The sequence below is a fragment of the Cladophialophora yegresii genome, assembly GCF_000585515.1.
Source record: "Cladophialophora yegresii CBS 114405 chromosome Unknown aczIN-supercont1.6, whole genome shotgun sequence".
Classification (NCBI taxonomy): domain Eukaryota; kingdom Fungi; phylum Ascomycota; class Eurotiomycetes; order Chaetothyriales; family Herpotrichiellaceae; genus Cladophialophora; species Cladophialophora yegresii.
Genome location: NW_006913050.1, coordinates 2,917,061 through 2,942,530, shown reverse-complemented (window position 1 = coordinate 2,942,530; position 25,470 = coordinate 2,917,061). Strand labels below are relative to the sequence as shown.

Here is a 25,470-nt window from a genome sequence, read left to right as displayed (position 1 = left end):
TCTTCAACTCTTCTCTGTGGGCGGGGCAGAGGTTTACACGAGGTACTCGAACATGTAGAGAGTAGTCGACGGTATAGAGGGGAAGCAGAGTGTCCGAGTTAACTAGGTGGGTGTTGATGGCATTGAGTTGAGTGCAGCAGCAACTTAACCTCGTACTGTGTAGTCGGTGGAGAGGGTGGAGCAGGTGCTGCACGTGCCTCGCCAAATAGTCGATGAGATTTGTGGGGCGGGCCGGAAGATTGTTTATGCGCGGTTTCATGCACTGAAATCTTCTCAGTGGCTATGCAGCGCTCCAGACGTGGCATCCCAGCTAACAGGGAAAGGGCATGCTTGTTGGGATCTCCGAATGCTACATATGGAGCTGACTGCGCATCGCAAGTCCAGCGTCACGATCCCCACGCTTTCTACGCGCTTACCCTGTTACCGGTGTTACGGTTGTGATCATAATTCATCATTCAACCGTCCGTCAATGATCCCAATACCTTCGGATCGCTATACACGAGTCTACCCGCGCCGCGAGGCAAGGAATCCGATCGTCCATCAAATTGCCAACGAGGTGGGTAGAAGGAAATAGGAGCCATTTCCTCCTCGTTCGGTGCGTCCCCTTCACACATTGCCAAAACCATATGTCTGACTGCCATTCCACTGCATCTGGCTGTAGTTGCGGTTAGTAATGGCCTCCAGCAAATCCCTCCCGCCTAAGGTTGGGCCGATGCCCCCAAATCCTTGGTCAACCGTGGCTTCATCGCCTCCCCACAGGTTGTCAAGGGGGAGAGCGAGCCAATCACCTCCGGCAAGGTCTATTCCCGAGCCCATGTTGACATCGTCTGGCAATGGAAAGTCAATGTCGTGATCTCCAAAGTTTGGTGGTGGCACGAAAGTCTGCGAGTCGAGGTCGGCCATGGACTTCGCCTGAATGCCAGCCAGGGGGTCAGGCCCTGTTCCGTAGAATTCAAGCTTTGGTTGCGCGGAATTGGTGGCCACAATCTGTTGTGGTGGTTGATCATTGACCCCATCGTGACCATGGGGAGAGGGCGGACCAGATTGCTCTCGACTTGGGCCGGCTGAGCCGGTGCCAGGGATTTGGACTCGAATCAAGGTCTGTTTCACGTTACCTAGTATGTTCTGCACTAACCGAGAGGTGGATGAAGCTAGGTGGACGTCGTCGACGACTTGCTCAGACATGAGATCTGTGATCTTCTCGAGTCTCTGCAGGCATTTACGCACTAGTTCTTCGTGGATCCCCAGGCTGAAGCGCTGTAACACAATGGATTAGTCGCCGGAAAAAGTTCTCAAGTATGGCAAGTGCTCCACTTACCTTCAACGTGAACATCATCCCGGACAAGCTGCGGAGATATGTGCGCACAGGAGCGTTCCTGAGAAAGCCCTGGGCGGCAAGGCCGTCGATGACAAGATCCAATATGTTGAGAGCAGCCTCTGTCACTTCGTCGATGAAAGGCTTGTTCTCTTCGGAGATCCTGGCAAGCGTCGCTCTCCGCATGGTCGCACCTCCCTCTACCCAGGACTCGACCACCTTTTGCAAACCCAAGGAATTGATGTACAGCCGGGCGTATTCATACTCCATGAGCAAAATGCATTGCATGACGGGGTGAATGTGGACCTTTTGTCTTTCCATCTCATTCTTCCAACTATGCAGCAATGGCGTGAAGGTGGCAATAGATTCCTTGTATCGGCCACTCGCTGTGAGCTCCCTGGTGAACTGGTGAGACGAGAAGATTTCCCGATTAGCTTGGTTCATGATCCTAGCAATATGCACCCAGCATCCTTGCATGAGGTCGATTGGATGATCTTGGTTTCGGCTTGTCTTGTCCCAGACCGTGTCAGATTCCCATTGATCGACGTTGAGCGACGATTGGACACCCATGCGACCACTAGTCTGAGCAACGTAGACAAGTACGAGATGTCGGACACGTCTTTTCCGTGCACACTCGGACTCAGGCCCATGATCATGGCGACAGTTGAAGTGGTTCGTGTCGAAGACACCAAGCTCAAATGCAAGGCTCTGAGCGAGCCCGAGGATCATCCATGACATCTTGTCGGACCTCCAGGCCGGTTCGAGCCAGCTAGCGTAGGGGAGATTGTCATAGTCTCTAGTACCGAGCCGCTCCTCTGATTGCCCACCTAACTTGGAGTGGCCATCGATCGGCATGAGCAAACTGCGGTCGAGAAGACCATTTTCTTCATCCCCAGGTGGGAAATGTAGAGCGCGTGGCTGCCAATCGGTGAGTAGCAGGAGGGCTTCAATGGTGCCCAGAGTTCGTAGGCTGCCTTGCCAGGTGAGCTGACCAGTATTAGTTTCCTGGATTTTTGCGGTACTCCCGCCCCCACAGAATCCTCCGCCAAATTGTTCCTGACCCCAGAGAAGTCGTTCCACCTGCCGACGAAGGTGAGTCCACAGCTTGTCGTGTATTTGGTAAGACCGAGATACTGCCGCATTCCCGGACAGTGGCATGTGACGCGAAGCGATAGCCAAGATTGCGAGAGCCATGATGGGCTCATCAGCGAGCAGCGCATGATGTTTGACGGGTGACCTAAAATCAGGAAAGACGACCGGAGTCATAGGAGCCAAGTTGGCGTAGAAGTACTCGACGTACTGCATGGCTTCCCAAGCAGTGAACCAGCCATTGCGAACAAAGCGCATCTGAGACCACGTCTTCATACCAGCTTCTTGCTCGGCCTGCTCTGCCGGCGACAGACCAACAGCGTTAGGCTCCTCGGGCCCGCCGTGTCCCAGACTTGATATTGTCTTCTTGCGTGCGCCGCGGTCAGACAATGGGCTCGCCTCGTCACCCGGGGCGGCGCTTTCAAAGACATGAGCCGCGTCGACCAGAGCCATGAGACTGTCCTGCGAAGTTGACACTTGGGCACCTAATGTTGCAGCGGCGGCCTGACTGTGCAGGTGAATATCGGCGCTGGGTTTGTTGCTTGCTGGGCTGGTATACATAGAAGAGCCCTGCACACGGTGATGGTCGTTGCGGGGTTGCGAAGTAATCGAAGCCCGGGAATTATTAGGCATGTGAGGCGACCAAGACCGTCGTGGAAACCCATTTGTCGCAGGGAGCGCCGCAGGTTGTTGGGAATCTTTGGCAAGACCATAGTGGGATGCGCCATTATTCACTGACGCCTGTACGCTGCCAGAGGGGGTAGGAACATCTCTTGCTGTGCCGTCCAGCCGCTTTTGCTTCTTCCGGGTGGGTGCAAATTCACATTGGAGGCGCTCGCGCAGGCATCGCCGGCAAGGAGGTTCGGCCGGCGCATCGACACCTGCAACATCCTTCGTTAGTGACATGACGGAAGATCAACCCTTGTGTCACTTACTGCCTAAATCGCATTTCACTTTCCGTGACCTGCAGTTTTGACACGCTTGATAGCCTCGCCGATGCGGCTTGCCGTGAATACCATGACCATCTCCAGGTTCCGGGGAAGAGCTCGCCTTGTAAGCATGAACATTGCTCAAGTCGTTGGCAGGCAGTTGTTGGGCAGTAAAAGCCATCACAGGCCAGTGACCGGGGGGAGAACTGGACGTAGGTTGGAATGCTGGGGTGGTTGTGACGCCGAGATAACCGTCCGCAGCTGAGCATCCGAGCGGAGAGGGCTCAGGCTGTGGCTGTGGCTGTGGCTGAAACCATTCCTGGAAGGCACCCAGGAAGGGTCCGAGTCCCGCTGCCGGAATGCCACTAGCCATGTTCGGCTGTGGCGGTGCAACTCTACAAGTTAGTGGATTGAAGCCTCCATTCTCAACTGCCTTCGGCGGGTATAAGTCGAAGTTCTCACAGAGGTTGACGAGTGAGGAAAGTGCAGTCGCTTCGTCCAGTGGATTGTACAATGGATCGTCCGCGCTGCCCGGCGACCAGAGGAGGTCCTGGAATGCCCCGAAATCCATGCTTGCGTGGGGCTTGCGAAATGGTACCGAGGTGGTCCTGACCTAGGTACATGGTAATAGTACCACATTCTTGTATATCTCGCGACAGCGGATCAATTGAATCGCCGATGGAAATGCGCACTTATGGTGAATATAGTGACTGTGCAGACGTCACCCCACCGTTAGCCGCGTTCACGCGGACATTTACTACGGTAATAGGAGTTTGCGAGGTGCAAGGACATGGTCTGAGGAAACCTAAGGACGAACCGACGACCTGTAAGATGACACCGCTTTATCGTCAATTGAGTAATTTATTGTCGATACTCACTTGCGCGGCAGTGGGGAGAAGCCCTGTCTGTATGTTAGTCCTCTTGTTGGTGATGTTGTTACAAAAGGATCAGTCTCTTTCTCTTTGTTGCCAACAACACTGCCATTTATCTTCATGCCGGTGAGATCCCCCGGGAGACTCTGAATACTGTCTTCGCTAGTACGCCGCAAGATATCTGGGGTTAAGCGGCCACCCAACAAACCCCTGACGCCGCCAGCTTTTCGTGCCGGCATTTCTCCGGTTCCAGCGGTCAACACATAAAGCAAGTACTTGAGGTTGGGAAGCGTATGCCTGATGTCAAGCACTCGCAGACCTTGCCGATTCATAAGAAACTCAATGTCTTTGTTCAACAAAAAGACGGCATACTCGAACTTGTAAGGAACTGTTGTTGGATGCAGTGGGTATTTGCGCTGACTCAGTCCAATCGAAATCGGGTCAAATATAAAGGAGGTCGAAGCAGAAGGCTCCAGAGCATAGGGCAGGAAGATGGACAGGTAAAGGGCCAGTTGATGCACCAACTGAGCGACGAATCCAAGCGCTGCGGCGATTTCGTCTCGATTGGTGTCGTTGTAGACCGAGTTGGGAAGATGGATGCCGCGGATGGTGAATTGGAGGGTTCGGTTCTTGAGCGGCTCGATGGGAAATATGGTCATGAGAGACTCACAAATCCGCCTGATCTGGCCACTAGAATCTGCTTCGATTCGCTTCAGTCGACCTTCTAATTCTTTAGACTTCCTGTTTCCGGCTTCGATCAACGCTAGGGCCTTCTCCTGGGCTTCGCGTCCTGACACGAGAGCCTGCTTGCGCTGTTCCAGGGAGTGCTGCAAGTCTTCCCGCTTCTTCTTGAGTTGTCGTAATTGTTTCTGCTCTGCAACCAACGCAGCCTTGACCTGAGGACCGTCGTCATCAACTTCGGGTTGTGCGGTGTCATCAACAGTAAGGACACGGGCTTCTGCAAGGATCCTGTTGATGTCCTGCTCAAGTTGTGACCGCACTTTGACAGCATCCTGTAGACACTCATCCAGATTCGCAAGCTGCATCAGAGCATCGAAAGTCGAGCCAGGCTTAGTAGTGCCAGCTCTGTGATCAACAGCATGCTCAGCAGTCGGATGCGGTTCGGCGGGCAGATCCGTGAAGCTGGTGTAAATCCCATCCGACAGATGCAAAAGGATACAGTTCTGAGGCAACGGATGATGGAAGTCCTCCAAGCTTCGTCCGACGAATTGTAAAGATCTCAGATTCAATTCCAGCTCGACGAGTAGACAGTAATTTTCAGTCTTTGAAGGCCGTGCCCAGACGCGAACGGTACAGTCGTCAGTCCTCGAGATCCGAACACCGCTATCGTCCAAGTCGAAGAATGCAAAGCTCGGATTCATTGATTTCTCTATCACCTCACTGATATAGACTGGCTCAGAAATGCCAGCACAATGGATAGAGACCCAGGTATCAGCCAATCGTTTAACAACAATATCTTCCAGCTTCGACTGTCGCACGCGCGGACTTGTTGTGGCCCAATGCAGAGTACTCCTTCTGCGCATCTTGGCCCCACTAGGCCTGCTCTGTTGCTTTTCGCTCCTCTCAAAGGGGGTGCCTGCTTTGTGCGAGCCGCTGGGAGTGGCAGCCTCATCGATCGCGGCGGCAAGGCTAGTAAAGGAGCGCGAGTGTGTCAGTGGGCCCGCTTCCTCTTGCAATGCACGCCTGGCTGGGGAAACCAGGTTGTATGGCGCATCATCATCCGTCGTCGTCTTGCCCTTCCCTTTGGAACTCGTTTGCGTTACATGGAGGTTGCGCAGGGAGATTCCGTGCAAATGCCGCAGCCGGCGATTCTACCGCAATATTAGTAGGACTGCGTGCTTCACCCGGGGGGCAGTGCTCACCCAGGAATAGAGGAATGGCCGTTCATGAACCTTCGCATGAACTGCGGCATCATCTCCATGTTCGGCCATTGCTTGCAGTGCTGAGCCGGCACATCGCGGTGGCACGACACGAAGATCTGCTGCGCGGGTCTGTAGGCAAGATTGCGTGTGCTGAAGGAGCCAATGAGGATGTTATCAAAGTGCGAGGGAATTAGACTCTACACCTGGTGTCGTAGAGTCTCGTCGCCAACAACTGTCCAGTAATGTTTGCCTCTAGCCAATGACGGAGACAATTGGCGGATCGCGGAGAATTGCAGCGTCATACTAATTACCCGGAGTTTTTCCGCGTCGTGAGACTCACGAAAAGTGAACTGCTGCTGCTTCTTCTTCTCTCCGGACTGTTGCTCGGACTCGGCAACTCAGAGATGGTGTAAAAAGAGAGCCATTGCATTGTACGTTCGACGGCGGTATTCACAGTCGAATTAAGCGTGCGAGGTGTACCAAAGCTCTTGAAAGCGGAGCCCTCCACTCTCACAGTCGCAACTGAAACCCTCACATACCGGTTTCACAGCACAGATGGGTACCCTCATGCGGTTGCTAATGACAATGCAAAAATCTGGGCTCGCTTTTGTTGGGGTTCAGCTGACGCTGGAGATGTGGTAGGTACACTTTGCCATGCCGGTGTCGAGGCCTGGCAGCCTTGTCAAGACCTCCTGGACTGCGGTAACACAACCCCGCTAATTATATTCCACACTCACCAGTCAGGGATCTCCCATTAATGCCTGTGTTACACTGGCAGCTGGCCTGAACCATTGCTCAGGCGGTCGCTAGTCTCCAAATCAAGCCATAAGTTATACCAAACAGCAAGCCTCGGTCCACACCCAAACGGCCGGGAACCCCTACCCCTTTCCCGATTGATCGCATCTTGGGACTTTCTGGTATGGGAATATTTCCCTTACCCAATGAGAAATATCTTATGCACACCTCTTCGGGACGATTCTGTCATCGATTCAAGACCTGTTCATCTTCTCGATCAAAGCATCATCGCCGGGACGACCTGTTCCTTCTTACATACTCAGGTGCTCGACGCATTCCGTCCTCTACAATGCGGTCGAAACCTGAGACAGTTGCTATGACAGCAGTCTACCGCACGTCTAATTTCATTGCATTTCCCACATACGGAAGAGTGTCAAAACACTTTGTTGAACATGGCCGCTCTCACCATGCCCCAGGTCGCCGTCCCAGGTCCTGATGAAAGGCATACATAAATGTCGTGGACACCACATTTGCATCGACAGTTAAGGCCTCATTCTTCTTTCTTCGCGGTATACAAGAAGCTCACCTGAGTCACTCTCTCCTTCTCTCTCGTGGATCCTTTTTTTCATTTCTGTTATCCTTGGCTTCTCCAACCACAGAGCACTCTTCTTCAGCATGAAAATCTCCTCGACAACCTTCATCGTGCTGGCCGCTAGCGGACAGGCACTCGGCTCATGGAATAACTGGCTGAGGGACGTCACTGTGACAGAGACCGTGACAAGGGCTATTCAATACTGTCCTTGCAATGGTGAGGAGCAGGTCGTCACTCCAGTACCTCGGAGCGAGGGCGTACAACACTTTCAAAAGCCCGGGCCGCCTTTTGTGCCATTTGGACCGCCCTTCGCTCCGAGACCCGGGAAGCTTTTCCCCAATACAGGTCCCAACAACGAGCCATGGGCCAACTGGTTTGGCCCTTCCACCACGAAGTCGCTCAATCCGTCGACCACGTTAACCTCTTCGGGGCTTCTCAGCCCGTCTTCGAGTGCTGGATCTTTTGGCGGATCGACCAGCTCTAGACCTAACGGCTACCCCACCGGTTCAAACTCGAGCACTTCCCTGTCATCTTCCCCATCAACGACGAGTAGTCGTGAGGGCGGCGGTCCAATCGGGGCATCCACGTCAGGCTCTTCCGCCATCTCGACTTCAACAAGCATCAGCCTCAGCAGCAACGCTGCCACGACGGTATCTTCCACCAGTGTAAGCAGTAGCCTCGGACCAGTTGGAGGCTCAAGCACAACATCTCCCTCAACTACCCTGACTACGTCGTCTAATACGAGCAGCAGTAGCGCCAGCTCGGTGGGAGTTAGTCCTACGAGCTCTTCAATTCCCAGCAGTTTCTCAACGAGCTTTACCTCAGGCTCCTCTTCCATCACATCTACCAGCAGTTCGACATATTCTGGCCCGGCCTCCACAAGCAATTCCCTTGGAACCTCATCCACCACCGAGTCACCCGCTCCTACAACCTCTCTGTTGACGACCACGAGCGGCGCCACCACGGCGACTACGTCCTCCTCCTCTTCCACCACTACCACCAATGCCGCACCTGTCGCTGTTGTGACGACTGACGTGAGCTCATTTAGCCCCGTCGACGCCATTCTGGAAGCACACAACATTCATCGAGTGAATCACACAGCTGCTAACTTGACTTGGTCTGAGAACTTGGCCAGCATCGCAGCGGATATCGCTGCCACTTGTGTCTACGCCCACAATACGTAGGTGACTCCTCTTTCGCACAATTGTGCAGCCTTGGTCGGGGAAAGGCTAACCCTTTGTTTTGAACCAGCACCGCTGGCGGAGGAGGTTATGGGCAGAATATTGGTGCCGGGTATACGCCCAATCTAGTGCCTTCTATGATTGGCAACAGCATGTACAACACGGAGATGCCAAACTATCCGCTACCCTACGGAGAGGACAACGCCGACCTGTCCAACTTCAACGACTGGGGCCACTTTTCACAGATAGTGTGGAAAGACACGCGTGAGGTTGGCTGCGCGACCCAATATTGCCCGGTCGGATTGGCAAATACCGGGTCTGGCACCAGCCCGTACTTCACAGTTTGCAACTATAGCCCAGCTGGTATGACTCCTGTCCACCTCATTCGTGCCAAAGTGTACTGATTTGCGATCAGGCAATATCCAAGGCCAGTACAGTCGAGTTGGCGCTCCTCAGGGCCAGCCCATCACGGTAATATTGCCCAACTGATGAGCCGATGTGATCGGGTACGGTTATTCACGCGTCTCGTCGCACATTGTGACATCAGACTTCGACGCAGGATGAATGGGAGAGGCCAAGGAGTGGTTCCGGCAACAGGTTGCTGAAGTCCGTCGACGGACAGATTACTCGAAGCTATCCCGGGTCAGCGGTTGCGAACTATCTGATTATAGTGTTCTTGAAAGAGTGTGCTTCTAGGTGCCAGGTGCATCTTGGACTTCCATTCTATACAGTTGTTTCTGGATAGCCACATTTGCAAACAGGATTCAATCATTTCGAAAATTGTTCAAATTCTTCGGGTGAAGGGAAGCTTTTCTGCCAAAGAAAAGTATCCAGCACGAGTGCCAGCAGATCATGAGTCGAAGACAACTCCAGGCGCCGTGCTTGATGCGATACTGATTCGTCCCACATGATTCCTGCTCTCAGTCGCTACTTTCGTAAACTGTCAAGGCGGGCTTGCAAGTCGTCGTCTTCGCCTCCTCCGCCTATGGCCTGGGCGACCCGGCCTTCCGGTACAGCTGCTTTCTGGATCCCTGTCGGAGTTTCCCCCAGCTAACAACTTCATTAGCAGCAAGAATGAAGGAGTAGCGCAACGACTTACAGCATTGTTGAGATCGACGCCGATCTCGTCGAGTACTTGGTTTACCACTTCCTCGCCTTCCTCTTCATCTTCGAGCCCTGTAACATCGTCGATGGCATCGTCCATCATCTCCTGGCGCTGGTCCATGATGTCGTTCTCACGCTCAAACTCCATTGCGATGCGCTGGAGTGCCGGCAAGTTCATCTGGCGGTTCATGCTGCCTAGAAGCATCGTAGCCCCTTTCATGGACTGCATCATTTGCTCGTTGCTCCGGACGGTCTGCAGAGAGCACGGTCAGCCGCAGACAGTCATGGTATAAACAGAAGACAACAGCATACTTGTATCCTCAGGCTAATGGCCTGCAGTTGTGTCCTCATCTGGTAGAATTTCTGGATATACCGCCTTGTCCGAACCAGGTCCTTCGCCTGGATCTTGCATGCGCCAATCTGACCGTTCTTTGCGCTCTTCTTGATATCTGCCACGAGCTTCTTCTCCTGGTTCTCTAGCTTGACCCGCTCGCGGTCGAGTTCCCTTTGCGTCTTCTCGAGGGCACGTTGATGTTTGCGCAGACGTTCTGCCGGCGTCATTCGCTTGCCGAAGGCCCATTCTATGATCTGGTGGTGGTCATTAGTGGGGGGTGATCTGGGCGGCTGGAGGGATACAGATGGCTCACATTCATGGCGAAGAGAGTGACAGGACCCGGAGAGAGCCTTGTGGAGTTTCAATCGCTGTCAATATCCAATCTATCACGACGTATAGTCAGAGTGCCGCCGGTGTCCTGCTGCGGCGGGAGTGTATTGACTGTTGCTTTGGAGCCTCCAGAGCCGCCAATGACGTTGCGGGCCGGAACAATGTCGGGACAGCTGTTGGCTCGATGTAATTGGTCAGGCCACGTGCCAGGCTCGTCCGGTCACTCATTCCGCTTCACCTGCAATTCTTGTGCTAGCGACTGACGTGACAACGTCCGCAATTTATTCTTCGCCGATCCTCTATGAACATCGCTATGGATATGAATGTCTCCGTTGACCCGCTGAAAGCCACCGTTCCCAGCTGCACGTAATCGCGCCCGCCTCAATAATGAGCTATACCAGCAATGCCGCAGGCGAAGGGTCCTCGCGCCCGAACCAAGATGCTGTACCCAACAACTACTTCGAGCATGACGACGTCGCATCGCCTGCGCCCTCCTACCGGCCCCAATACATGACTGTTGGCAACGGCGCGCAGCCATCCCATGCCGCTGCTCTGATGGAACAACTGGAACGAGACTCGGGGTATGGCAGCATGCCTGGTGACGTGCAGCAATCCGGTGGCGAGATGCGCGCTTGGGAGGACGAGTTACTACGGGACAGACCGACACCTGCACATACCCCTCAGGTTGCTGGACAACCTGCTACCATATCGGAGACGGAGAAACGAGCCCTCGCAAGCCATGTTCATCAACTCTATTACAACCAGAATCGTGTGGCCCTCGCGAAGGCAATTTCGCAAACCGTCGAACTCCTTAAGCAGCTGCAGGTGATGAATACGCAATGGCCAGCGCATTACCCTGCCGTACAGAGACCTGAAAGCACAACAGAACCTTCCAGACCGGGCATGCCACATGCCCAATCTACACGGGATGCGACCGACATGTCGCGGCAGATATTTCTCAAAAAGACTGCACATGATCGGCCAGCGGCCCTGAGAAGAGCAGGCACTTCAATAGGGGAGGACACCACGGGAGAATCAAGTTCGCAGGTACAGGCCCGGAAAACGCCTGAGCCCCGACTCATCACACCACAGATCGCCCAAGAGTTTTCCATTCTCAAACTTGACCTGAAAGTCGGTGCGTTGTCCCAGACGGAATTGGTGCACTCGCTGGAAAAGAAGTCAATAGCGTCGCTCTTGGACGGGAAGATCAGTCAGAGCGTCCGCCATCTGTTGGCTCTCCGAGATCGGATAGAGGATACCTCGAGCAAGGTGTTAGTGACGGGCGATCTGAATGCCGGGAAGTCGACATTCTGCAATGCCCTCCTGCGGCGGAAGGTCCTACCCGAGGATCAACAACCCTGTACGAGTATATTCTGCGAAGTGTTGGACGCTAGGGACAATGGCGGGATTGAGGAGGTGCATGCAGTGCACAAAGATACCATCTACGACCGGAACGACGAAAGCACCTATGACTCGTACTCGTTAGACGAACTCGACAGGATCGTGATCGACAACGATCGCTACATGCAGTGCAAAGTCTACATCAAGGATGTCCGGTCCATCGACCAATCACTGTTGAACAACGGTGTGGTTGATATTGCGCTCATCGACGCACCGGGCTTGAATTCAGACTCGGTCAAGACAACAGCAGTGTTTGCGCGACAGGAAGAAATTGACGTTGTGGTGTTTGTGGTATCGGCCGCCAACCATTTCACACTTTCTGCCAAGGAATTCATCTGGCAAGCTGCCCATGAGAAAGCCTATATCTTCATGGTGGTAAATGGTTTTGATAATATCCGCGACAAGGAAAGGTGTCAGAAGATGATTCTTGAGCAACTGCAAAAACTCAGCCCACAAACGTTCAAGGAGGCGCAAGAGCTGGTACACTTCGTTTCCAGCAATGCTGTTCCCATGGTGCCTTCTTTACTGCCGCCCGGAGGCGATGGTGGCGGCGGTGGTTCAGGCCCTTCACCGCCCGATGACGATGATGACGGAGGCAAAGGCAAAGGCAAGGACAAGGAGAAAATCCGAGACTTCGAAGTCCTGGAAAGTGCTCTGCGGAGATTCGTACTTGAGAAGAGAGCAAGGTCGAAGTTGGCGCCCGCGAAGACGTACTTGATGAACTGCCTGGGCGATATGAACGTTCTTGCCACAGTGAACCGCGATGTGGCGCACTCCGAACTCGAGCGAGTATCCAAAGAGCTTTCCGAGATCGTCCCAGAATTCGAAGAGAAGCAAAAGCAGCGAGTGGCAGTGTCGGAGCAAGTCGAAAAGGAGATCGACTCGACCTCAACTGAGGTGTACAACCACACCCGCTCAACACTAACTACTACCATTGCCAACGTCGGGAAGCAAGACCACGGTGTCGAGTACCCTGGCCTGTTCTCGGCATTCCAATATGCAGAGGACCTCCGGGTAGCCATGCTTGACCAAATTTCTGCTGCCGTTGCAAGCTGTGAGAACTACGGACGAGCGAGGACAATTCAGGGAGTAAGCATGATCAAGTCCCTAGGACTGTTACATGTCGGCGACAGCTACGAGAACCTCAACTTTGCAGCGGACAAAATGTTCCAACGGAGGAAGGATGCTCTGGTCAGGTCCGTTGACACAGATGTGGAGATCTGGGATTTCTTCGACGTAGCCGGTCTGTGGGAGCGGCAAGAGAAGACGGTCGGCACAGGTCTGGCCCTCACTGTTGCTGGAACTCTAGGCACCAGGGTCGTGGGAGGTGTTGGCTGGATCGATGGGGCCTTTGGCGCGGCCAAGATCATCGGTAGTCGGAATTTGAGGCGACTTGCCTTGCCCGGCATGGTCGCGGCTGGTAAGTTGTGCCCGTCTCCCCGCTCAGTATCAAGATTGTGGCTCACAGATTTTGCTAGCTTTGTTGACGGTAGCTTACATTCTCTCTACCATTCCGCAAACACTCCCTCCTCGACTCGCTCAAAAGCTTTCAGTCACCCTTGCCGAAATGGACTACACCCACAGCAATGCCCATCGAATCGCCTCGGAAGTGCGGCGCGTCCTGCGCTATCCGGCTCAAAATCTTACAGCGGACCTCGCGAACACTGTCGAGGAACTGAGACAGAAGAAGGAAGACGTCACCAAGACGAAGAGAGAGAGTGAAGTCGCACGAAAGTACTTCACCAACCTTGTTCGGGACTCGGACGAAGCGAGACGAAGAATTTCAGCGATCGACTTGGAAGGAGGGCCACCAGGCGCGGTGGGAGCGTATGCTCCTGGGCGACTCTGAGCCTTGCAGGGACGCAAATGCGCAAGAGGCAGCAATTGGGGAGAGCATTAATGTGGTGCTGGGATTGACGACTTGATGGATATGAGCGCGCGATTTCCTCCACTTGGCCATTCATTCGGACTTCTTGTACAAACTCACCTTCTCGGGACAGCGGGAAAAATAATATCAGTGCAACCATCTATCCTTCCGTATCGCGCGCACCACAGAAACGCCACGCAACGGCGACCATACTCAATCGCGACCTACTAACAAAGTATATAACTAAGTTGGGTAACTAAACACCGGAGCTTGTGGTGCTTGGATTCCTTGCCCGAAATGATCGCTTGGCGTGTGAGGAGAATCCTCAATGTTGTCTGTGTCTGTCATAGCTCGGTGTCTGCACAGCCTTGAACATCACGTCTCATCAATGATATGCGGGTGCCTACGAGGGGCGCCAGAAAATGTGCGGAAGCAAGGAATAAGCGAGACCAGCCTCGACATCGACGTCATGGGCGACGCGTTCACCACGCACTCTCTCACTGATCTAATACTCCGTACGGAGTCCTTGTACCTACTTGGTGTTCCAAGTACTGTCCCGGCGATATTGATGTTGAAGAGCGTTGGTTGCCACGACTGACTGTATCACCACCGAGTTCACCTCCCTGAGTAAATCGCTCTTAATGATAACAGTCCAAGTTGAAGCACTCGTTCAACACTACCAATTCAATTCACCTAAACAAGCAACTCACTCTTACCACGGCTCACGTGGAAGCACTCCGAAACCGCAACATCTCAATTCAACCTCTACTCGCAATGGCCAACCCTTACCAGAATCCCAATCCCAACCCCAATCTTCCAGCTGAACTTCCCGCCGAACTTCCAGCTGAAATTCCAGCACAGAGTGCACCACAACACCTCAGCACAAATCCTACTACCGAGCAGCCACTGAACATGCAATCGGGGTATAATACCGGATATCAATCGCAGGAGCAGTACCCTCCGCCGCAGCCGCAACAGCCAGGACCGCAACACCTCAGCACAGGTCCCGCTATCGAGCAGCCATTGAACATGCAATCAAAGCATGACGCCAGATATCAATCGCAGGAGCAGTACCCTCCACCTCCGCCGCAACCGCCTCAAGCACAACACCTCGGTCCGGAGCCCGCTACCGAGAAGCCACTGAACATGCCTGCAGGGTATGGCACTGGATATCAACCGCAACAACAGTACCCTCCACCACCGCCGCAACCACCTGAACCACAACAGATGCCAGTGCCTGCCCCAGGCCACGAGCCTCCTCCTCCAGCTCTGCCGCAAAGACCTGCTCAAGGAGGGTTTGGCGTTGACGCCCCAGCCCCCGCTCATGTGCAACCTCCACCCTACAATCCAGCAGACTACGCTCATGGTCAACAGCATCAAAGTTACCAACAATTCCAGCCTCCCCCACAGCGGATCAAGCAGACCTTTCCAGAGGATGACAACCCTTCCAACCCGATTCATTACATCCGTGATCCTCACAAACTGATCGGATATCTGGTGCCCTTTCCGCGGCCGGTTCTGCCAGAGGTTGACCCCGCGACCATCCCCAAGCGCTTCATGATCTACACCCCTCCGCCGCCTCCACTCAGCAAGCCCGCCGAAGGTGGAAAGGAAGCCAAGCTACACAAGGTGCAGCGGAAGTGGCAGGAAGAAGTGCGGTCCGCAAAGACTAGCACGGCCAAGACCGCCAGCTGGAAGGGCGTGAAGTCCAAGGCCACGCGCGGCATCGACTGGGCGATCCACAAGACCACGTCCTCGAATCTGGACTTCCTGGGCCGTGTCTCACCTGGACCTCAATCCGACACGGAGAAGGACCACAGCGACAACGAGGGCCCCGACACGCACAAGACCGTGGACGTGGAGGAGATGGTCCTGATCTACCCGCCCGCCATGCAGCTCACGAACGAGCAGATGCGCGAGGAGTTTGTGAACACGATGCTGCGCACAAAGTCCAAGGCGCAGCGCGACACGGTCGTCGCCACGGGACTGATGCCCGTGGCCTACGGGATCGACATCCTCGCGACCTTCATCTGGCCGTTCGGCGGGCTCGGCGAGATCGACACCGTCTGGGCGTATTCGAGTTTCCGCGGGGCCAAGACCGCGCGCAGCGTCACCAAGCGGCTCACGAGCTCGACGCACGCCAGCCCCAACCACGAGGACGAGGCCAACAAGTTGCGGCTCACGTTCACGCACTCGCAGCGCATCGAAGTCCTGCGCAAGTATCTCGACGCGGAATGCCACAAGGTCGATCCGAAACTGTTCCCGCATTACGAGACCTCGCCGACAGAGAGCGACGTGTTGGAGGCCATCGGGTGGGCGCCCAGCCGGGACACAGAGAACACGAACTGGGAGGACGAGCACTGGGAAATGCAGGAGGTCAAGGAGGATCTGAAGCGCGTGTTCAAAAAGGCCGCGAGTGAGTGGAGAAAGTGGTGCAAGTTGTTGGCTGAGAAGCCGGAGAAGGCGATGAAGAAGTAGCCTGATCTATGAGCGAAGTATGGCGGCATTGTACGCCGAAGCACGGATATATTTCCTACAAGTGGCAAGTGGGCAAGAATGAAGCGTTCTCAACAGGCTTAAAAGCTGTCCTTCTTCTCACGCGTCTTATGAATTGCGCTCTTTGATATAACGTGGTCTCTGCCTGAACGATCCTGTTTTTTCGTCCACTTGCGTCTGCATATTTGGGTACATTGGACGTCGTGCTGGGTGTAGCTATAAATCTTTTGCTTATTTTTCCTCTACGCGAGGCTATCATTGGAGTTGGAAAGGAAATGCTGATGCTCAACTTCAAGTTAAGCCTGATCTCAGACGTGTGTCACACGGCTGTGAGGCTCCACCAAGGCTCGATTCGTCCCAAGTAGCGGCTGGTATCATCACCTGAAATATAAGCTTTTGTTGGGAGAGAACTCATGTCATCAGAGAGATGGTCGAAGATTTCAGGTGATACATAACGATTGCAAGACAAAACAGCAGAAACGCCTTCCAAATATTGTATAGTGTCCGCTCCCAAACAGAAAACATAGCGCCAGGATCCACCCCCGACGTCTGGTTGCAGAGAAAAATCGAGAGCAGAGAATCCCACGACCAGCTTGACGAAATTCCATGCTAAGAGTCCGCGATTGACCAGATGAGAAACTCTAACCTGAAATTCGATCTTGAGTTCCAAAGTCCCCTGTAGCCTTGTCGACATCCATTGAATGAGGAAATGCATCCTGTATGCCTCTATATACTGGTGCAAAACCCAGCAGGAATGCCGCAACCCGTTGCAGTCAGTGATTGGCCGCAAGTTACCACAGTCATGGTGAGGCTGAAAACATCGTCTGCGGCATTGTCCACTTGAGCTGTCACGGTCGCTGATGCGGCGTTCAGCGCGGAATTCTGAGACTGAATGATTGATATGAGGGCATCGACCTGCTCGTTCTGGGTGGAACATGCCGCGCAATTCTTCGAGTCACCTTGGAGCTTGGCTCCAACCCAAGCTGAGACCAAACCGGTTGCTCCGCCTGTTACTCTTCGTCAGGGTCACTCTGGAATGATATGTGGAGGACAAGTACTCACCAGCGGCAAGCTGAGCAATGAAAGGGTTGTTGTTCAGGAAGTCGTTTACTGAAACACCGGCTTTGAGAGCCGCTTGCCCCGCGCTCGCAAAGTAAGGACCTGCAAATTGCCCTACCGTAGCCACGCCATTCCCTGTCACTCTAATTGCGGACTTGCATGTGGTAAAGGTAGAGCAGAGAGCCTCGGACAAGTTGCGTTCTTCTAGATCCTTTGCCTCGGAGTCTCCGCCATTGTCGGTACTCATTTCAGTAGTGTTTCTTGCATGTAAAACATCATCCCATGTGTGAGGCAGGATTCCAATGTACCCAGTGGCATGAATCTGCTGCCACTTGTACTCGATGCCATCAAAGGTGGCTATCATACCGTGGTAGAGTATCGGTGAACTGGGATGGGGTTCTTGAAAAGTTGTGTTCTGGAAGTGTCTTCGGCGTTGTGCTGGTGGACGCCTCGTTGGGGCGCGCGAACCTAGTGGATTGCTTGAGATGACCTGGAAGGAATTGTATGCCCCAACAGCGCCATTATCAACGGTGACACATCCGTCATCGGCACGAGTGATCTCGGTCCCTGGAGAGCAGTCATCTGAACTGTAGAATTGGACCGTGGTCAAGTCGTCCACAGCCCCAGTTGACTGAATAACAGCTCCCTCGGCGAGTCCTCTTCAAACAGTTAGCTATCCTGACCTCGAACCTTGGGTGTTGTCCACGGAATAGCTCACGAATACTCTTGTCGACAGCCTTGTCCTTCTCCGCCGATCCACGTCCCCACATTCTGACCGGCACAATTGGAACCCTTGTAGAACGATATCTTGAAAGCCGTCGCATTCAAGACAAAGTGACATAGAAGGGTAAGGAGGACACCAGGGATCGCCATACCTGGATGGTGGTCGTGACGCGATCAAAGGGCACAAGATGGAGGATTGGCAGACAGCGGGCGTTAGATCAGTCTGATGACTCTGGTCTTTGCTTTGGATAGCATCTTCTTCGACCTGAGGGAAATGGATCGACTTATATGGCACAGTTGCGCTTCCTCGTCCTTAATGAACGCCATATGAAAGATACTGTGAAGGGGGAAGCCATCGGTCGAGACATCTCTGCGCCTCAAAGATCTGGCCTCATAGAATGTCCAGCGGTTCGGTAAGTAGTGTCTGTGGTATGGAGAGAGGTCTGCGAGGAGTAAAACCACAGCTCAGCCTACCGCGACCGAGTATGCACCCACGTAAGCCATATCTTGAGAGCAGATCACGAGATTCTTTTATCGTCAGTTCATGGCCATCTTCTGATGGCCGGACGAATAGCCATGACTATTAGATTGACCATCATGAAGCCGTCGATCCTGACCTTTGGTGTACTTGAGCGGCATGATCCTTCGGCATGGAGCCGTCATTATTGAGAACTCGGTCTGGCACGGACAGTCAGTACAAGAGATCCAAGCTTTAATTGTCCTGGGTTGCCTTCAGCATCCATAGGAAATAGTGCAAAGATGATTATGAGCAGAAGCGGAAGTGTCGACGAGTAGAGAGCACACAGTCCACCAAGTGATTCGCCGTACAGTATTTGAGGATTCCGCCTCGGCGCCTGCTGCTGTATCTTGTGGCGCTTGCCGCCCAACAAGGCAGAAGCAAGGCAGACGTGCAGGGGCGATCAGGCTGATAGATACTACGCGACGAGTATGCCGCAATGACCTTCTCTGGCCTTTGTAAGCTGGGTATATGGGGGTTGATGGCGGCAATAAGTGCCCAGGGTCCTTTCACCTGTCGAACTGGCAACCCGACTGCACTTCCCTCTACTTCGTGGTGCTTCCACTTCTTTCATCCCGTTTCAGTCATACAACGTCGATTGCTCCTCATCTCTTCCCTACAGTCTCGCCATAAGGCACTCAACCGACTTTGGAGAAGCGACGATGCAGCAACAGGCTGTTACCTGTGCACCCGAGCCCGACACATCTACCAATGCTGTTCTCTGGATTGGGGTGATCTATCCCTTCTTCATCCTTGTCCTTTCTATCATCTGCCAGACAATAATGAGCAGCCTTATCGAGAGTATTCCGATTGCTGAAAGCGCTTCTTCAAACACCGAAGTAGATCGCTCCAGCATTGGATGGAATGTCGACAGCAAAGGCCACTCGAACGGTCCACCAAAGGAGGGTAGGGACGTTGCAAGACCGGAATCGGCCATGGAAGCCACGGAAACCCCTCGCAGAGCGTCTGACTATAAACAGCCATTGCTGAAAACAGAGACACCACTAGAATCCACCCCTTTTGATGGAGCAGGGAAACAAGCCTCCAGCACACACACATCACAAATTATGCAAGCAAGCATACTGCACACATTGTCGATCTTGGTGACGCATCGACTGGGAATGCTCGTGATCAAATATGTGCACGAGACACAAAACCCCATTGAGAAGGCCATTGCAATGATCGTATTCTTTTTCGCAACCTTTTTGGCCTTATTATCATTCGCCAAAATCGAACTTGGACGGGCTGTCTCCACACGAGGATACCGTGAAGCCAGTGGGAGTCGACCACCTCCCGACAGATTGGATTCCTTGGGCGTCTTCATGGTCTTGTGCTTTTGCTCATTGTTGATTCCATGGACTAGGCTGTTGATAGCCTGGTTTTGGACAGGGTTTTGACAGGCACCCTGTGTTTTGGATTTCCCGGGACCGGAACAACACAGATACTAGGACACGGAACGGGTGGTTGTGGCTACCGATTTTCTACACATTGCGAGTAGGGTCAAACGCTTTGACGGAGAGTGTCAAGCTGGCCGTGCTTGGGTTCCAAAGAAAGAACAAGTACATTTCATGTTCAAAAGTCTTGAATACTCAGTGTCCATAATCTTCTCGGTGGTTGGTGGACTAGTTCACGGGCTCCGCATGAGGTCTCGCTGCGTGGAGACAAGAACGAGGGCAATGGGCGAGATAGCCTGCCTAGAGCGGCGAAAGTAATACGAATCCACATCCAAAAGATGAACGATCGAGCGTTTTGTTCGTTAATCATTGCACTATCTGAAAAGTGCTATTGCTCTAGCCTGCCTAAAGTCCAGGACATCGGTAACTCGGTCCCAAGACTGGACCAATGTTCCAAGCAGGTATTCCACGTTTCCAATCCCAAGAACACATTTTGTACATTCTTGAGATCATCGATCCTCATACAGACTGATGACCTCGCAGCTCACAGCCGAGACAATGTTGATTCTCCCATATTCGCCAACAACCTTCCAAACCTCAGAGCTGAGACAGTGTTGGTTTCCCGCATTTGCCACCGACCTTACCCGCGTCAATACTCCATGTCCTTGTGGTGAATGTGGTATACCCATCCCGTAAACCTGTGGGCTCTTGCAATGACGATCTCTCCGTGCGTGAGCTCCGTCCCAGGAATGCATCCCCGTTGATCCTGCTTCTTGGAAGTCACCTCCACGACCGCAGCAGCTGCTTTGCGCATGAGATCCTCTCCAACGCCTTGATACCCGTCCTTGCGGAACGGCAGGATATTCACCTTGGACTTGGCTTTCCCTGTCACCAGGGTACTCAGAATGAACATCACAACCATGGGGAGACCTCGTTCTTGTCTGGGCACTGTTCCGTAGAGGTCTTGCATCTGCGTCGCCACTGCGTCTCGGACGGAGAAAAGGACCCGCGTGCACAGGCGGTGCATCATCATGTAATCGAGCGAGAGCTCGAGAGATTCCCCCTCCAGAGATCGGCGCAGCTTACAGAGAGCACCTGCGGGGCTGATGTCTGGGGTGACAGCGCGGCGGGCCTTTTTCGACGCTTTCGGCTCTCGTGGTAAATCCTTGGGGATCGCAATGTCACACATGAGCGCCTCCTCGCCCTCCAAAGCTCCCACCATGGCTTTCCGCTTGCTCGTGCCCAGGACGTCCAGTAACTCTTGTGCACTGAGATTCTTCCGGTCTTGCTGGAAGCAGTACTGCATGAAGAACGCGTCGGAAACGGGAGTTCGCTTCTCCAAGACCCTATGTCCGTTCGCTTTGAGGGCAATGTTATGGGGTCTCCTACGATTCCGGGCGAAGTTGGTGACGGAAAAGCCAAGGACGGCCAAGGAAAAGCGCTTGTAGTAATCGTCTGTGCTTTTGGGAGCCGCACCTGCGTACATGTTCGATTCATCCTGTGCCCTGTGGACAAATTCCATGTCTCGCCACCGACCTTGCATATACCCTTCCTGAATCAAAGCATTGTGCAGATGAGCACAAGTCAGGATCGAGTCGGAGCGGCAATTGACAAATTCGAGGGCGAGATGGCGGTACAAGGCTTTGATGGCGTAGAGCTTGATCCCACACGAGATGGGATTCATCTTCAGGTACCGGAATGCTTCTATATGCTGGCCGTGAAAGAGATTTGTCACATCGCGAGCCCCCTGTATGAGATCTTCCTCGCACATGTCGTGGATCACTTCAGTCAAGTACGAGAATGCATCAGCGAACGGGTGGAATGGTCCGTCCGATCCATTCTGATGATTCTCGGTCTGCTCTGCCATGGAGGATACTATCATTTTACCGACGTCATGAAGTAGCTCGAAACCTGTGCTAACGTCGTTATGCAGCATATGGTGAATGTCAAGGAAGACTCGAGTGGCGAAAACGAGCCACAACGGTACTTTGGCTGACCAAAACATGTCGAGAAAGCCTCGGAGTCAATTCGTCAACGTGCGAGTCGCCGTGTACGTGCTGGCCTCCCATATAGACCATGATGTCTGAAAAGACATCGCGAAGAAGGCGGCGGTCTTCCAAGAACCTCTGTTGTTCCGTCGTGGTTGAGTTATCAGACTCGGCTCGGTAGGTGTCTGGCGACTCGTTAACCACGGTCTCCATACATCCAATTTCCAGGAAATGTCTCAGATGCTTGTAGGTCGACCACAAGAAGGCTTTTGGTGCGGCCTCGTGCGTTGCAAACTCGAAGTGATCGTCGCTCAGGTCAGTGTACTCTGGCAAATCTCTCAGGTTTTGACAGAGGATAGCATGCTGGCTCTGCAAAAGCAATTCGGGGTCTTCATATCCAGCAAGCTCTTCCATGTCTCCTTCCAAGCGACAGGCCAACTCAAAAGCTGTATTAGATGTCAAGGCAACCGTGGTAAGGTCAAGGTCACCTGTGTGATAACTCCTCCAGCATTCTAAAATCACTTCACGCACTTGTTGCATATCACGAAGCAGACACACAAACGCAACAGATGCCTCAAGAGAGTCTGTGGGTTGTTCTGCCTCGCAGCACAGATCTGGCACGACTCGCGGTGTTTCCATTTGCGGATCTTGGCCCAGATTGTCACCGTCGTTGTCTTGTTCGGTCGTCGACGAACCATCTGACGATAGGCAATTGAACGTATTGGTGAAGTTGAAGCCAGACGTGTCATAAGACTTGGCGGCTCCTTGTCGTCTGGGGTCACCCTGCGTCTTCTCAATGACAAGGTGCCCTAAAGTCTGTTGCACACTAACCAGGATGTCCACAAAGTGAGCGTGACGTGAATCCGATTCCAGATCCGTAGAGGGTCGAGAGGGCCCTGAATATTGCGGGTCCGCCAGAGCCTTGCTGACCTTTCTACGTAGAGATATGGCTCGTTCAATCACTCTGGTGAAGTGTTCCGGAACTTTCACAGGAGGTCTATTGAATGACGATATCTGCTCGGCCATTGGAAGGAAGTCTTTGATCGCGATTGTGTAGGGAGTGCCTGATGCCGCATCTTCTTGGTTCTTCAGGTCTGCTGCGTCGCGTCTTGCAAGGGTCCTTGCTCTTCCTTTCAGCTTCTTTTGTGTCTTGACAGGCACTGTTTTGGGGGGCTCCTGGTTCGTCACATAGCCGCATTGTTTCGCGGTAGTGTCGAGCCAATGGGCGACATAGTCCGTGTCCGCTTTGTACCGCTTGTAGCTGGTGAATAGACAGTCGTGCAACATGCTTTCTTAGGTTCCGCTGCCACAGGCTTGTCGCAATGAACGTCCGAGTCCTATGCGACGAGAGGAGGAGATGCTGGAGACCGAGATAGGCTGGAGAGCAGGATATGCAGGTATCGGTGGGTTGGAAACTCGGTCTCTAGATCCTGGAGCTCAGAGAAGTGGTGGTAGAATCAAAGCCTGGACAACATGGCCGGAGTGAGTTCGAAAGAAGGCTGAAAGAACAACGAGTTCCATGGGCGCAGTAAGGTGGCTGTCACCCAGGGTACGGTACAAACAACTGCTTCCTCAACTTCTTGCATTACACGTGATTTTGTGTGAAGGAGACTTGCCATGACAACTTGCAAAGGTTCACAACGGCCCCAAGAAGCAGTGACCCTGGCTGAAAGAGACCTCCGACACAATAGCAGCTTGAATGCCATACCTCTATGGCTGCTGCAGCAGTAAGTGTTGACACTGACCACCTACCAGGATATATTTCATATAAGATCCACAAAGGCGAGACACAACCCCGTTAACTCCATGGGGAAGCCAAGGAGTGGACGATCTGTCACGATCAATGCACTGAGATTGACTCGGCTTGTGTGCTTCGAGGACGGAGGAGCCCGGGATTACACCCAACCCCATCGGAGCTCTGTCGAAGAGATGTGCTTCGGGATCAATCTGTAGACAATGGTGCTGCCCTCACTGTAAGCAGACCATTCAATCCACACGTGCGAAGGTCATGACTTGCTAACAATCTGACCGTGGCGATCCTCCGGGAGAAACTGTACGCAGGTTGTAACGGAAGATACACGTCGATGATTTGAGGACAATTGCCCTTGATCCCAGGTGGCGAGTGTGGAGGACGCGGAAATATGCGACGTCTTGATTGGCAACACGAGCTGGACTCTCTTGGACCTGCGTGGAATTCGAAAGACGTGCCCTTCACATCTTGGAAGAAAGAGGCATCAAATGGTCTGTCTCCTCCATGTCGATCGCTTTGATTTAGCATACACCGAGAGTGGCCGAGTGACTCCGTTGCCATGTGGTGGACGAGGTTGTTGGGCGTTGTCATCCTTGACATGTTGAAAAGTCCTCCCTGACGCCAACTGCTTTGTTGCATAGGCAAGCAGTGAGCCAGCGTCCGGAATTGTCAACAGAGCATAGCCATACCACGGGAACAACCGCCACCGCGGCGGGCTCTTTCAGCAACATAGGATTGCTGACCATGAAAGAGTTCGGGTTGAATAGAAAGCAGACAAGACGCCCATGGAGCGACGTACGCAGAGGCCGAATGTCCCTTCCAATATCTGAGTGGCGATCACAGAAGACCATTCACCACATTGCAAAAAATATGCCGCCCTCCAGACCGCGCCGCTCAAAATGGATTCTGGGGAAGATGTGCAGTCAGCAAGACGGAGAAAATGGTCGTGGCCCGCTGTTGGAACTTGTGCTGTACTCCACGCGGCGTTAGCTACGTCGACTCGGGCCTAGTCTCGGCGTCATTGAAGGCCGAGAGGCCTATCCTTCACAGTAGACTCACTTGAGCCCTGGGATCCATCGTCGATGGAATTTTTATGCTTCCTTTGGCCACTGCGAGATCAACACCAGATGCGAGTTTGATGTCGGGAGCAAACTATTCGGCCGAATGTTCTGCAACGACCCCCAAACAACCAAACTAGCCAGAAAGAGTCAGGGCTAATTAGCTTCAAGCTCTCGCTTCTTGGCGATGAGGATGTCTGTGGGGAGGACGAGGGGAGGACGACGAGGTGCATCCCTTTGCTGTAGTGTGCTGCGGGCCCCACGATCACTGGACACGGTGCATACTGTGGTAGGGACAAGTACTGTACCTACCTGGTGGGTAGTGCTGCCTTGTGAGCCTGTGTGCTGTGTACGTGGCTTTTAGGCAGCCGCTACGGGCACTGAGGACGAACTGAGGAGCAAATCTAGGCTGACGACTGGCGACTGGCGACTGGCGACTGACGTCGGCGTGCCACAATCGGTGCCGCATCCCTGTTGCTGCTGCTGCCGATTCTGATGTTGGCGCTCACTTTCCCCTCCCCCACAGCTTCACAGTCTCGCCCATTTCCCATTGCCCATCGCCCATCGCCCATCGCCCATCGCCCATCGCCCATCGCCCATCGCCCATCTTTATCCTTATTCAGGCAGGCGAAGACGAAGGAGAGGAGCAAAAGCACTGCCACATTCATCACCACCTCGGCCAGCAACTGACTCCATATCCCAGCCTGCCATTCTACCACCGCTCTGCTTCTACCACTGCTCTGCTCCTACCACTGACCAGCCAGCCTCAACCACTCGTGATCGGCCTCCCACACTCGCACAGAACAATCTAGTCTTGGTCATCCTTTGCTTGGGCGCATCCTTAGATTCAGAG

General features: G+C 53.4%; 9 protein-coding genes across 9 annotated transcripts; 3 read left to right on the top strand and 6 right to left on the bottom strand.

Moving 5' to 3' along the window:
- Positions 1-606: 606 nt before the first annotated feature.
- On the bottom strand, positions 607-3,514 carry A1O7_09090 (uncharacterized protein; the record flags this gene model as incomplete). The annotated part of the gene is made up of 3 exons (XM_007763079.1): positions 607-1,257; positions 1,319-3,285; positions 3,340-3,514. The coding sequence occupies 3 exons, from the start codon at positions 3,512-3,514 to the stop codon at positions 607-609; spliced, it is 2,793 nt and encodes a 930-aa protein (XP_007761269.1).
- Positions 3,515-4,207: 693 nt separating this feature from the next.
- On the bottom strand, positions 4,208-6,157 carry A1O7_09089 (uncharacterized protein; the record flags this gene model as incomplete). Its single annotated transcript, XM_007763078.1, has 2 exons — positions 4,208-6,037; positions 6,089-6,157. The coding sequence occupies 2 exons, from the start codon at positions 6,155-6,157 to the stop codon at positions 4,208-4,210; spliced, it is 1,899 nt and encodes a 632-aa protein (XP_007761268.1).
- A 2,591-nt stretch (positions 6,158-8,748) lies between these two features.
- On the top strand, positions 8,749-9,000 carry A1O7_09088 (uncharacterized protein; the record flags this gene model as incomplete). The annotated part of the gene is made up of 1 exon (XM_007763077.1): positions 8,749-9,000. One exon carries the CDS (start codon positions 8,749-8,751, stop codon positions 8,998-9,000), a length of 252 nt encoding a protein of 83 aa, XP_007761267.1.
- Positions 9,001-9,523: 523 nt separating this feature from the next.
- A1O7_09087 (DOA4-independent degradation protein 4) lies at positions 9,524-10,353 on the bottom strand (the record flags this gene model as incomplete). Its single annotated transcript, XM_007763076.1, has 4 exons — positions 9,524-9,646; positions 9,696-9,953; positions 10,013-10,288; positions 10,348-10,353. The coding sequence occupies 4 exons, from the start codon at positions 10,351-10,353 to the stop codon at positions 9,524-9,526; spliced, it is 663 nt and encodes a 220-aa protein (XP_007761266.1).
- Positions 10,354-10,751: 398 nt separating this feature from the next.
- On the top strand, positions 10,752-13,614 carry A1O7_09086 (mitofusin; the record flags this gene model as incomplete). Its single annotated transcript, XM_007763075.1, has 2 exons — positions 10,752-13,185; positions 13,244-13,614. 2 exons carry the CDS (start codon positions 10,752-10,754, stop codon positions 13,612-13,614), a joined length of 2,805 nt encoding a protein of 934 aa, XP_007761265.1.
- A 792-nt stretch (positions 13,615-14,406) lies between these two features.
- Positions 14,407-16,110, top strand: A1O7_09085 (uncharacterized protein; the record flags this gene model as incomplete). Its single annotated transcript, XM_007763074.1, has 1 exon — positions 14,407-16,110. One exon carries the CDS (start codon positions 14,407-14,409, stop codon positions 16,108-16,110), a length of 1,704 nt encoding a protein of 567 aa, XP_007761264.1.
- A 744-nt stretch (positions 16,111-16,854) lies between these two features.
- On the bottom strand, positions 16,855-17,957 carry A1O7_09084 (uncharacterized protein; the record flags this gene model as incomplete). The annotated part of the gene is made up of 3 exons (XM_007763073.1): positions 16,855-17,135; positions 17,191-17,844; positions 17,906-17,957. 3 exons carry the CDS (start codon positions 17,955-17,957, stop codon positions 16,855-16,857), a joined length of 987 nt encoding a protein of 328 aa, XP_007761263.1.
- Positions 17,958-20,470: 2,513 nt separating this feature from the next.
- A1O7_09083 (uncharacterized protein) lies at positions 20,471-21,703 on the bottom strand (the record flags this gene model as incomplete). Its single annotated transcript, XM_007763072.1, has 1 exon — positions 20,471-21,703. The coding sequence occupies one exon, from the start codon at positions 21,701-21,703 to the stop codon at positions 20,471-20,473; it is 1,233 nt and encodes a 410-aa protein (XP_007761262.1).
- A 64-nt stretch (positions 21,704-21,767) lies between these two features.
- On the bottom strand, positions 21,768-23,096 carry A1O7_09082 (uncharacterized protein; the record flags this gene model as incomplete). The annotated part of the gene is made up of 1 exon (XM_007763071.1): positions 21,768-23,096. The coding sequence occupies one exon, from the start codon at positions 23,094-23,096 to the stop codon at positions 21,768-21,770; it is 1,329 nt and encodes a 442-aa protein (XP_007761261.1).
- Positions 23,097-25,470: the final 2,374 nt, after the last annotated feature.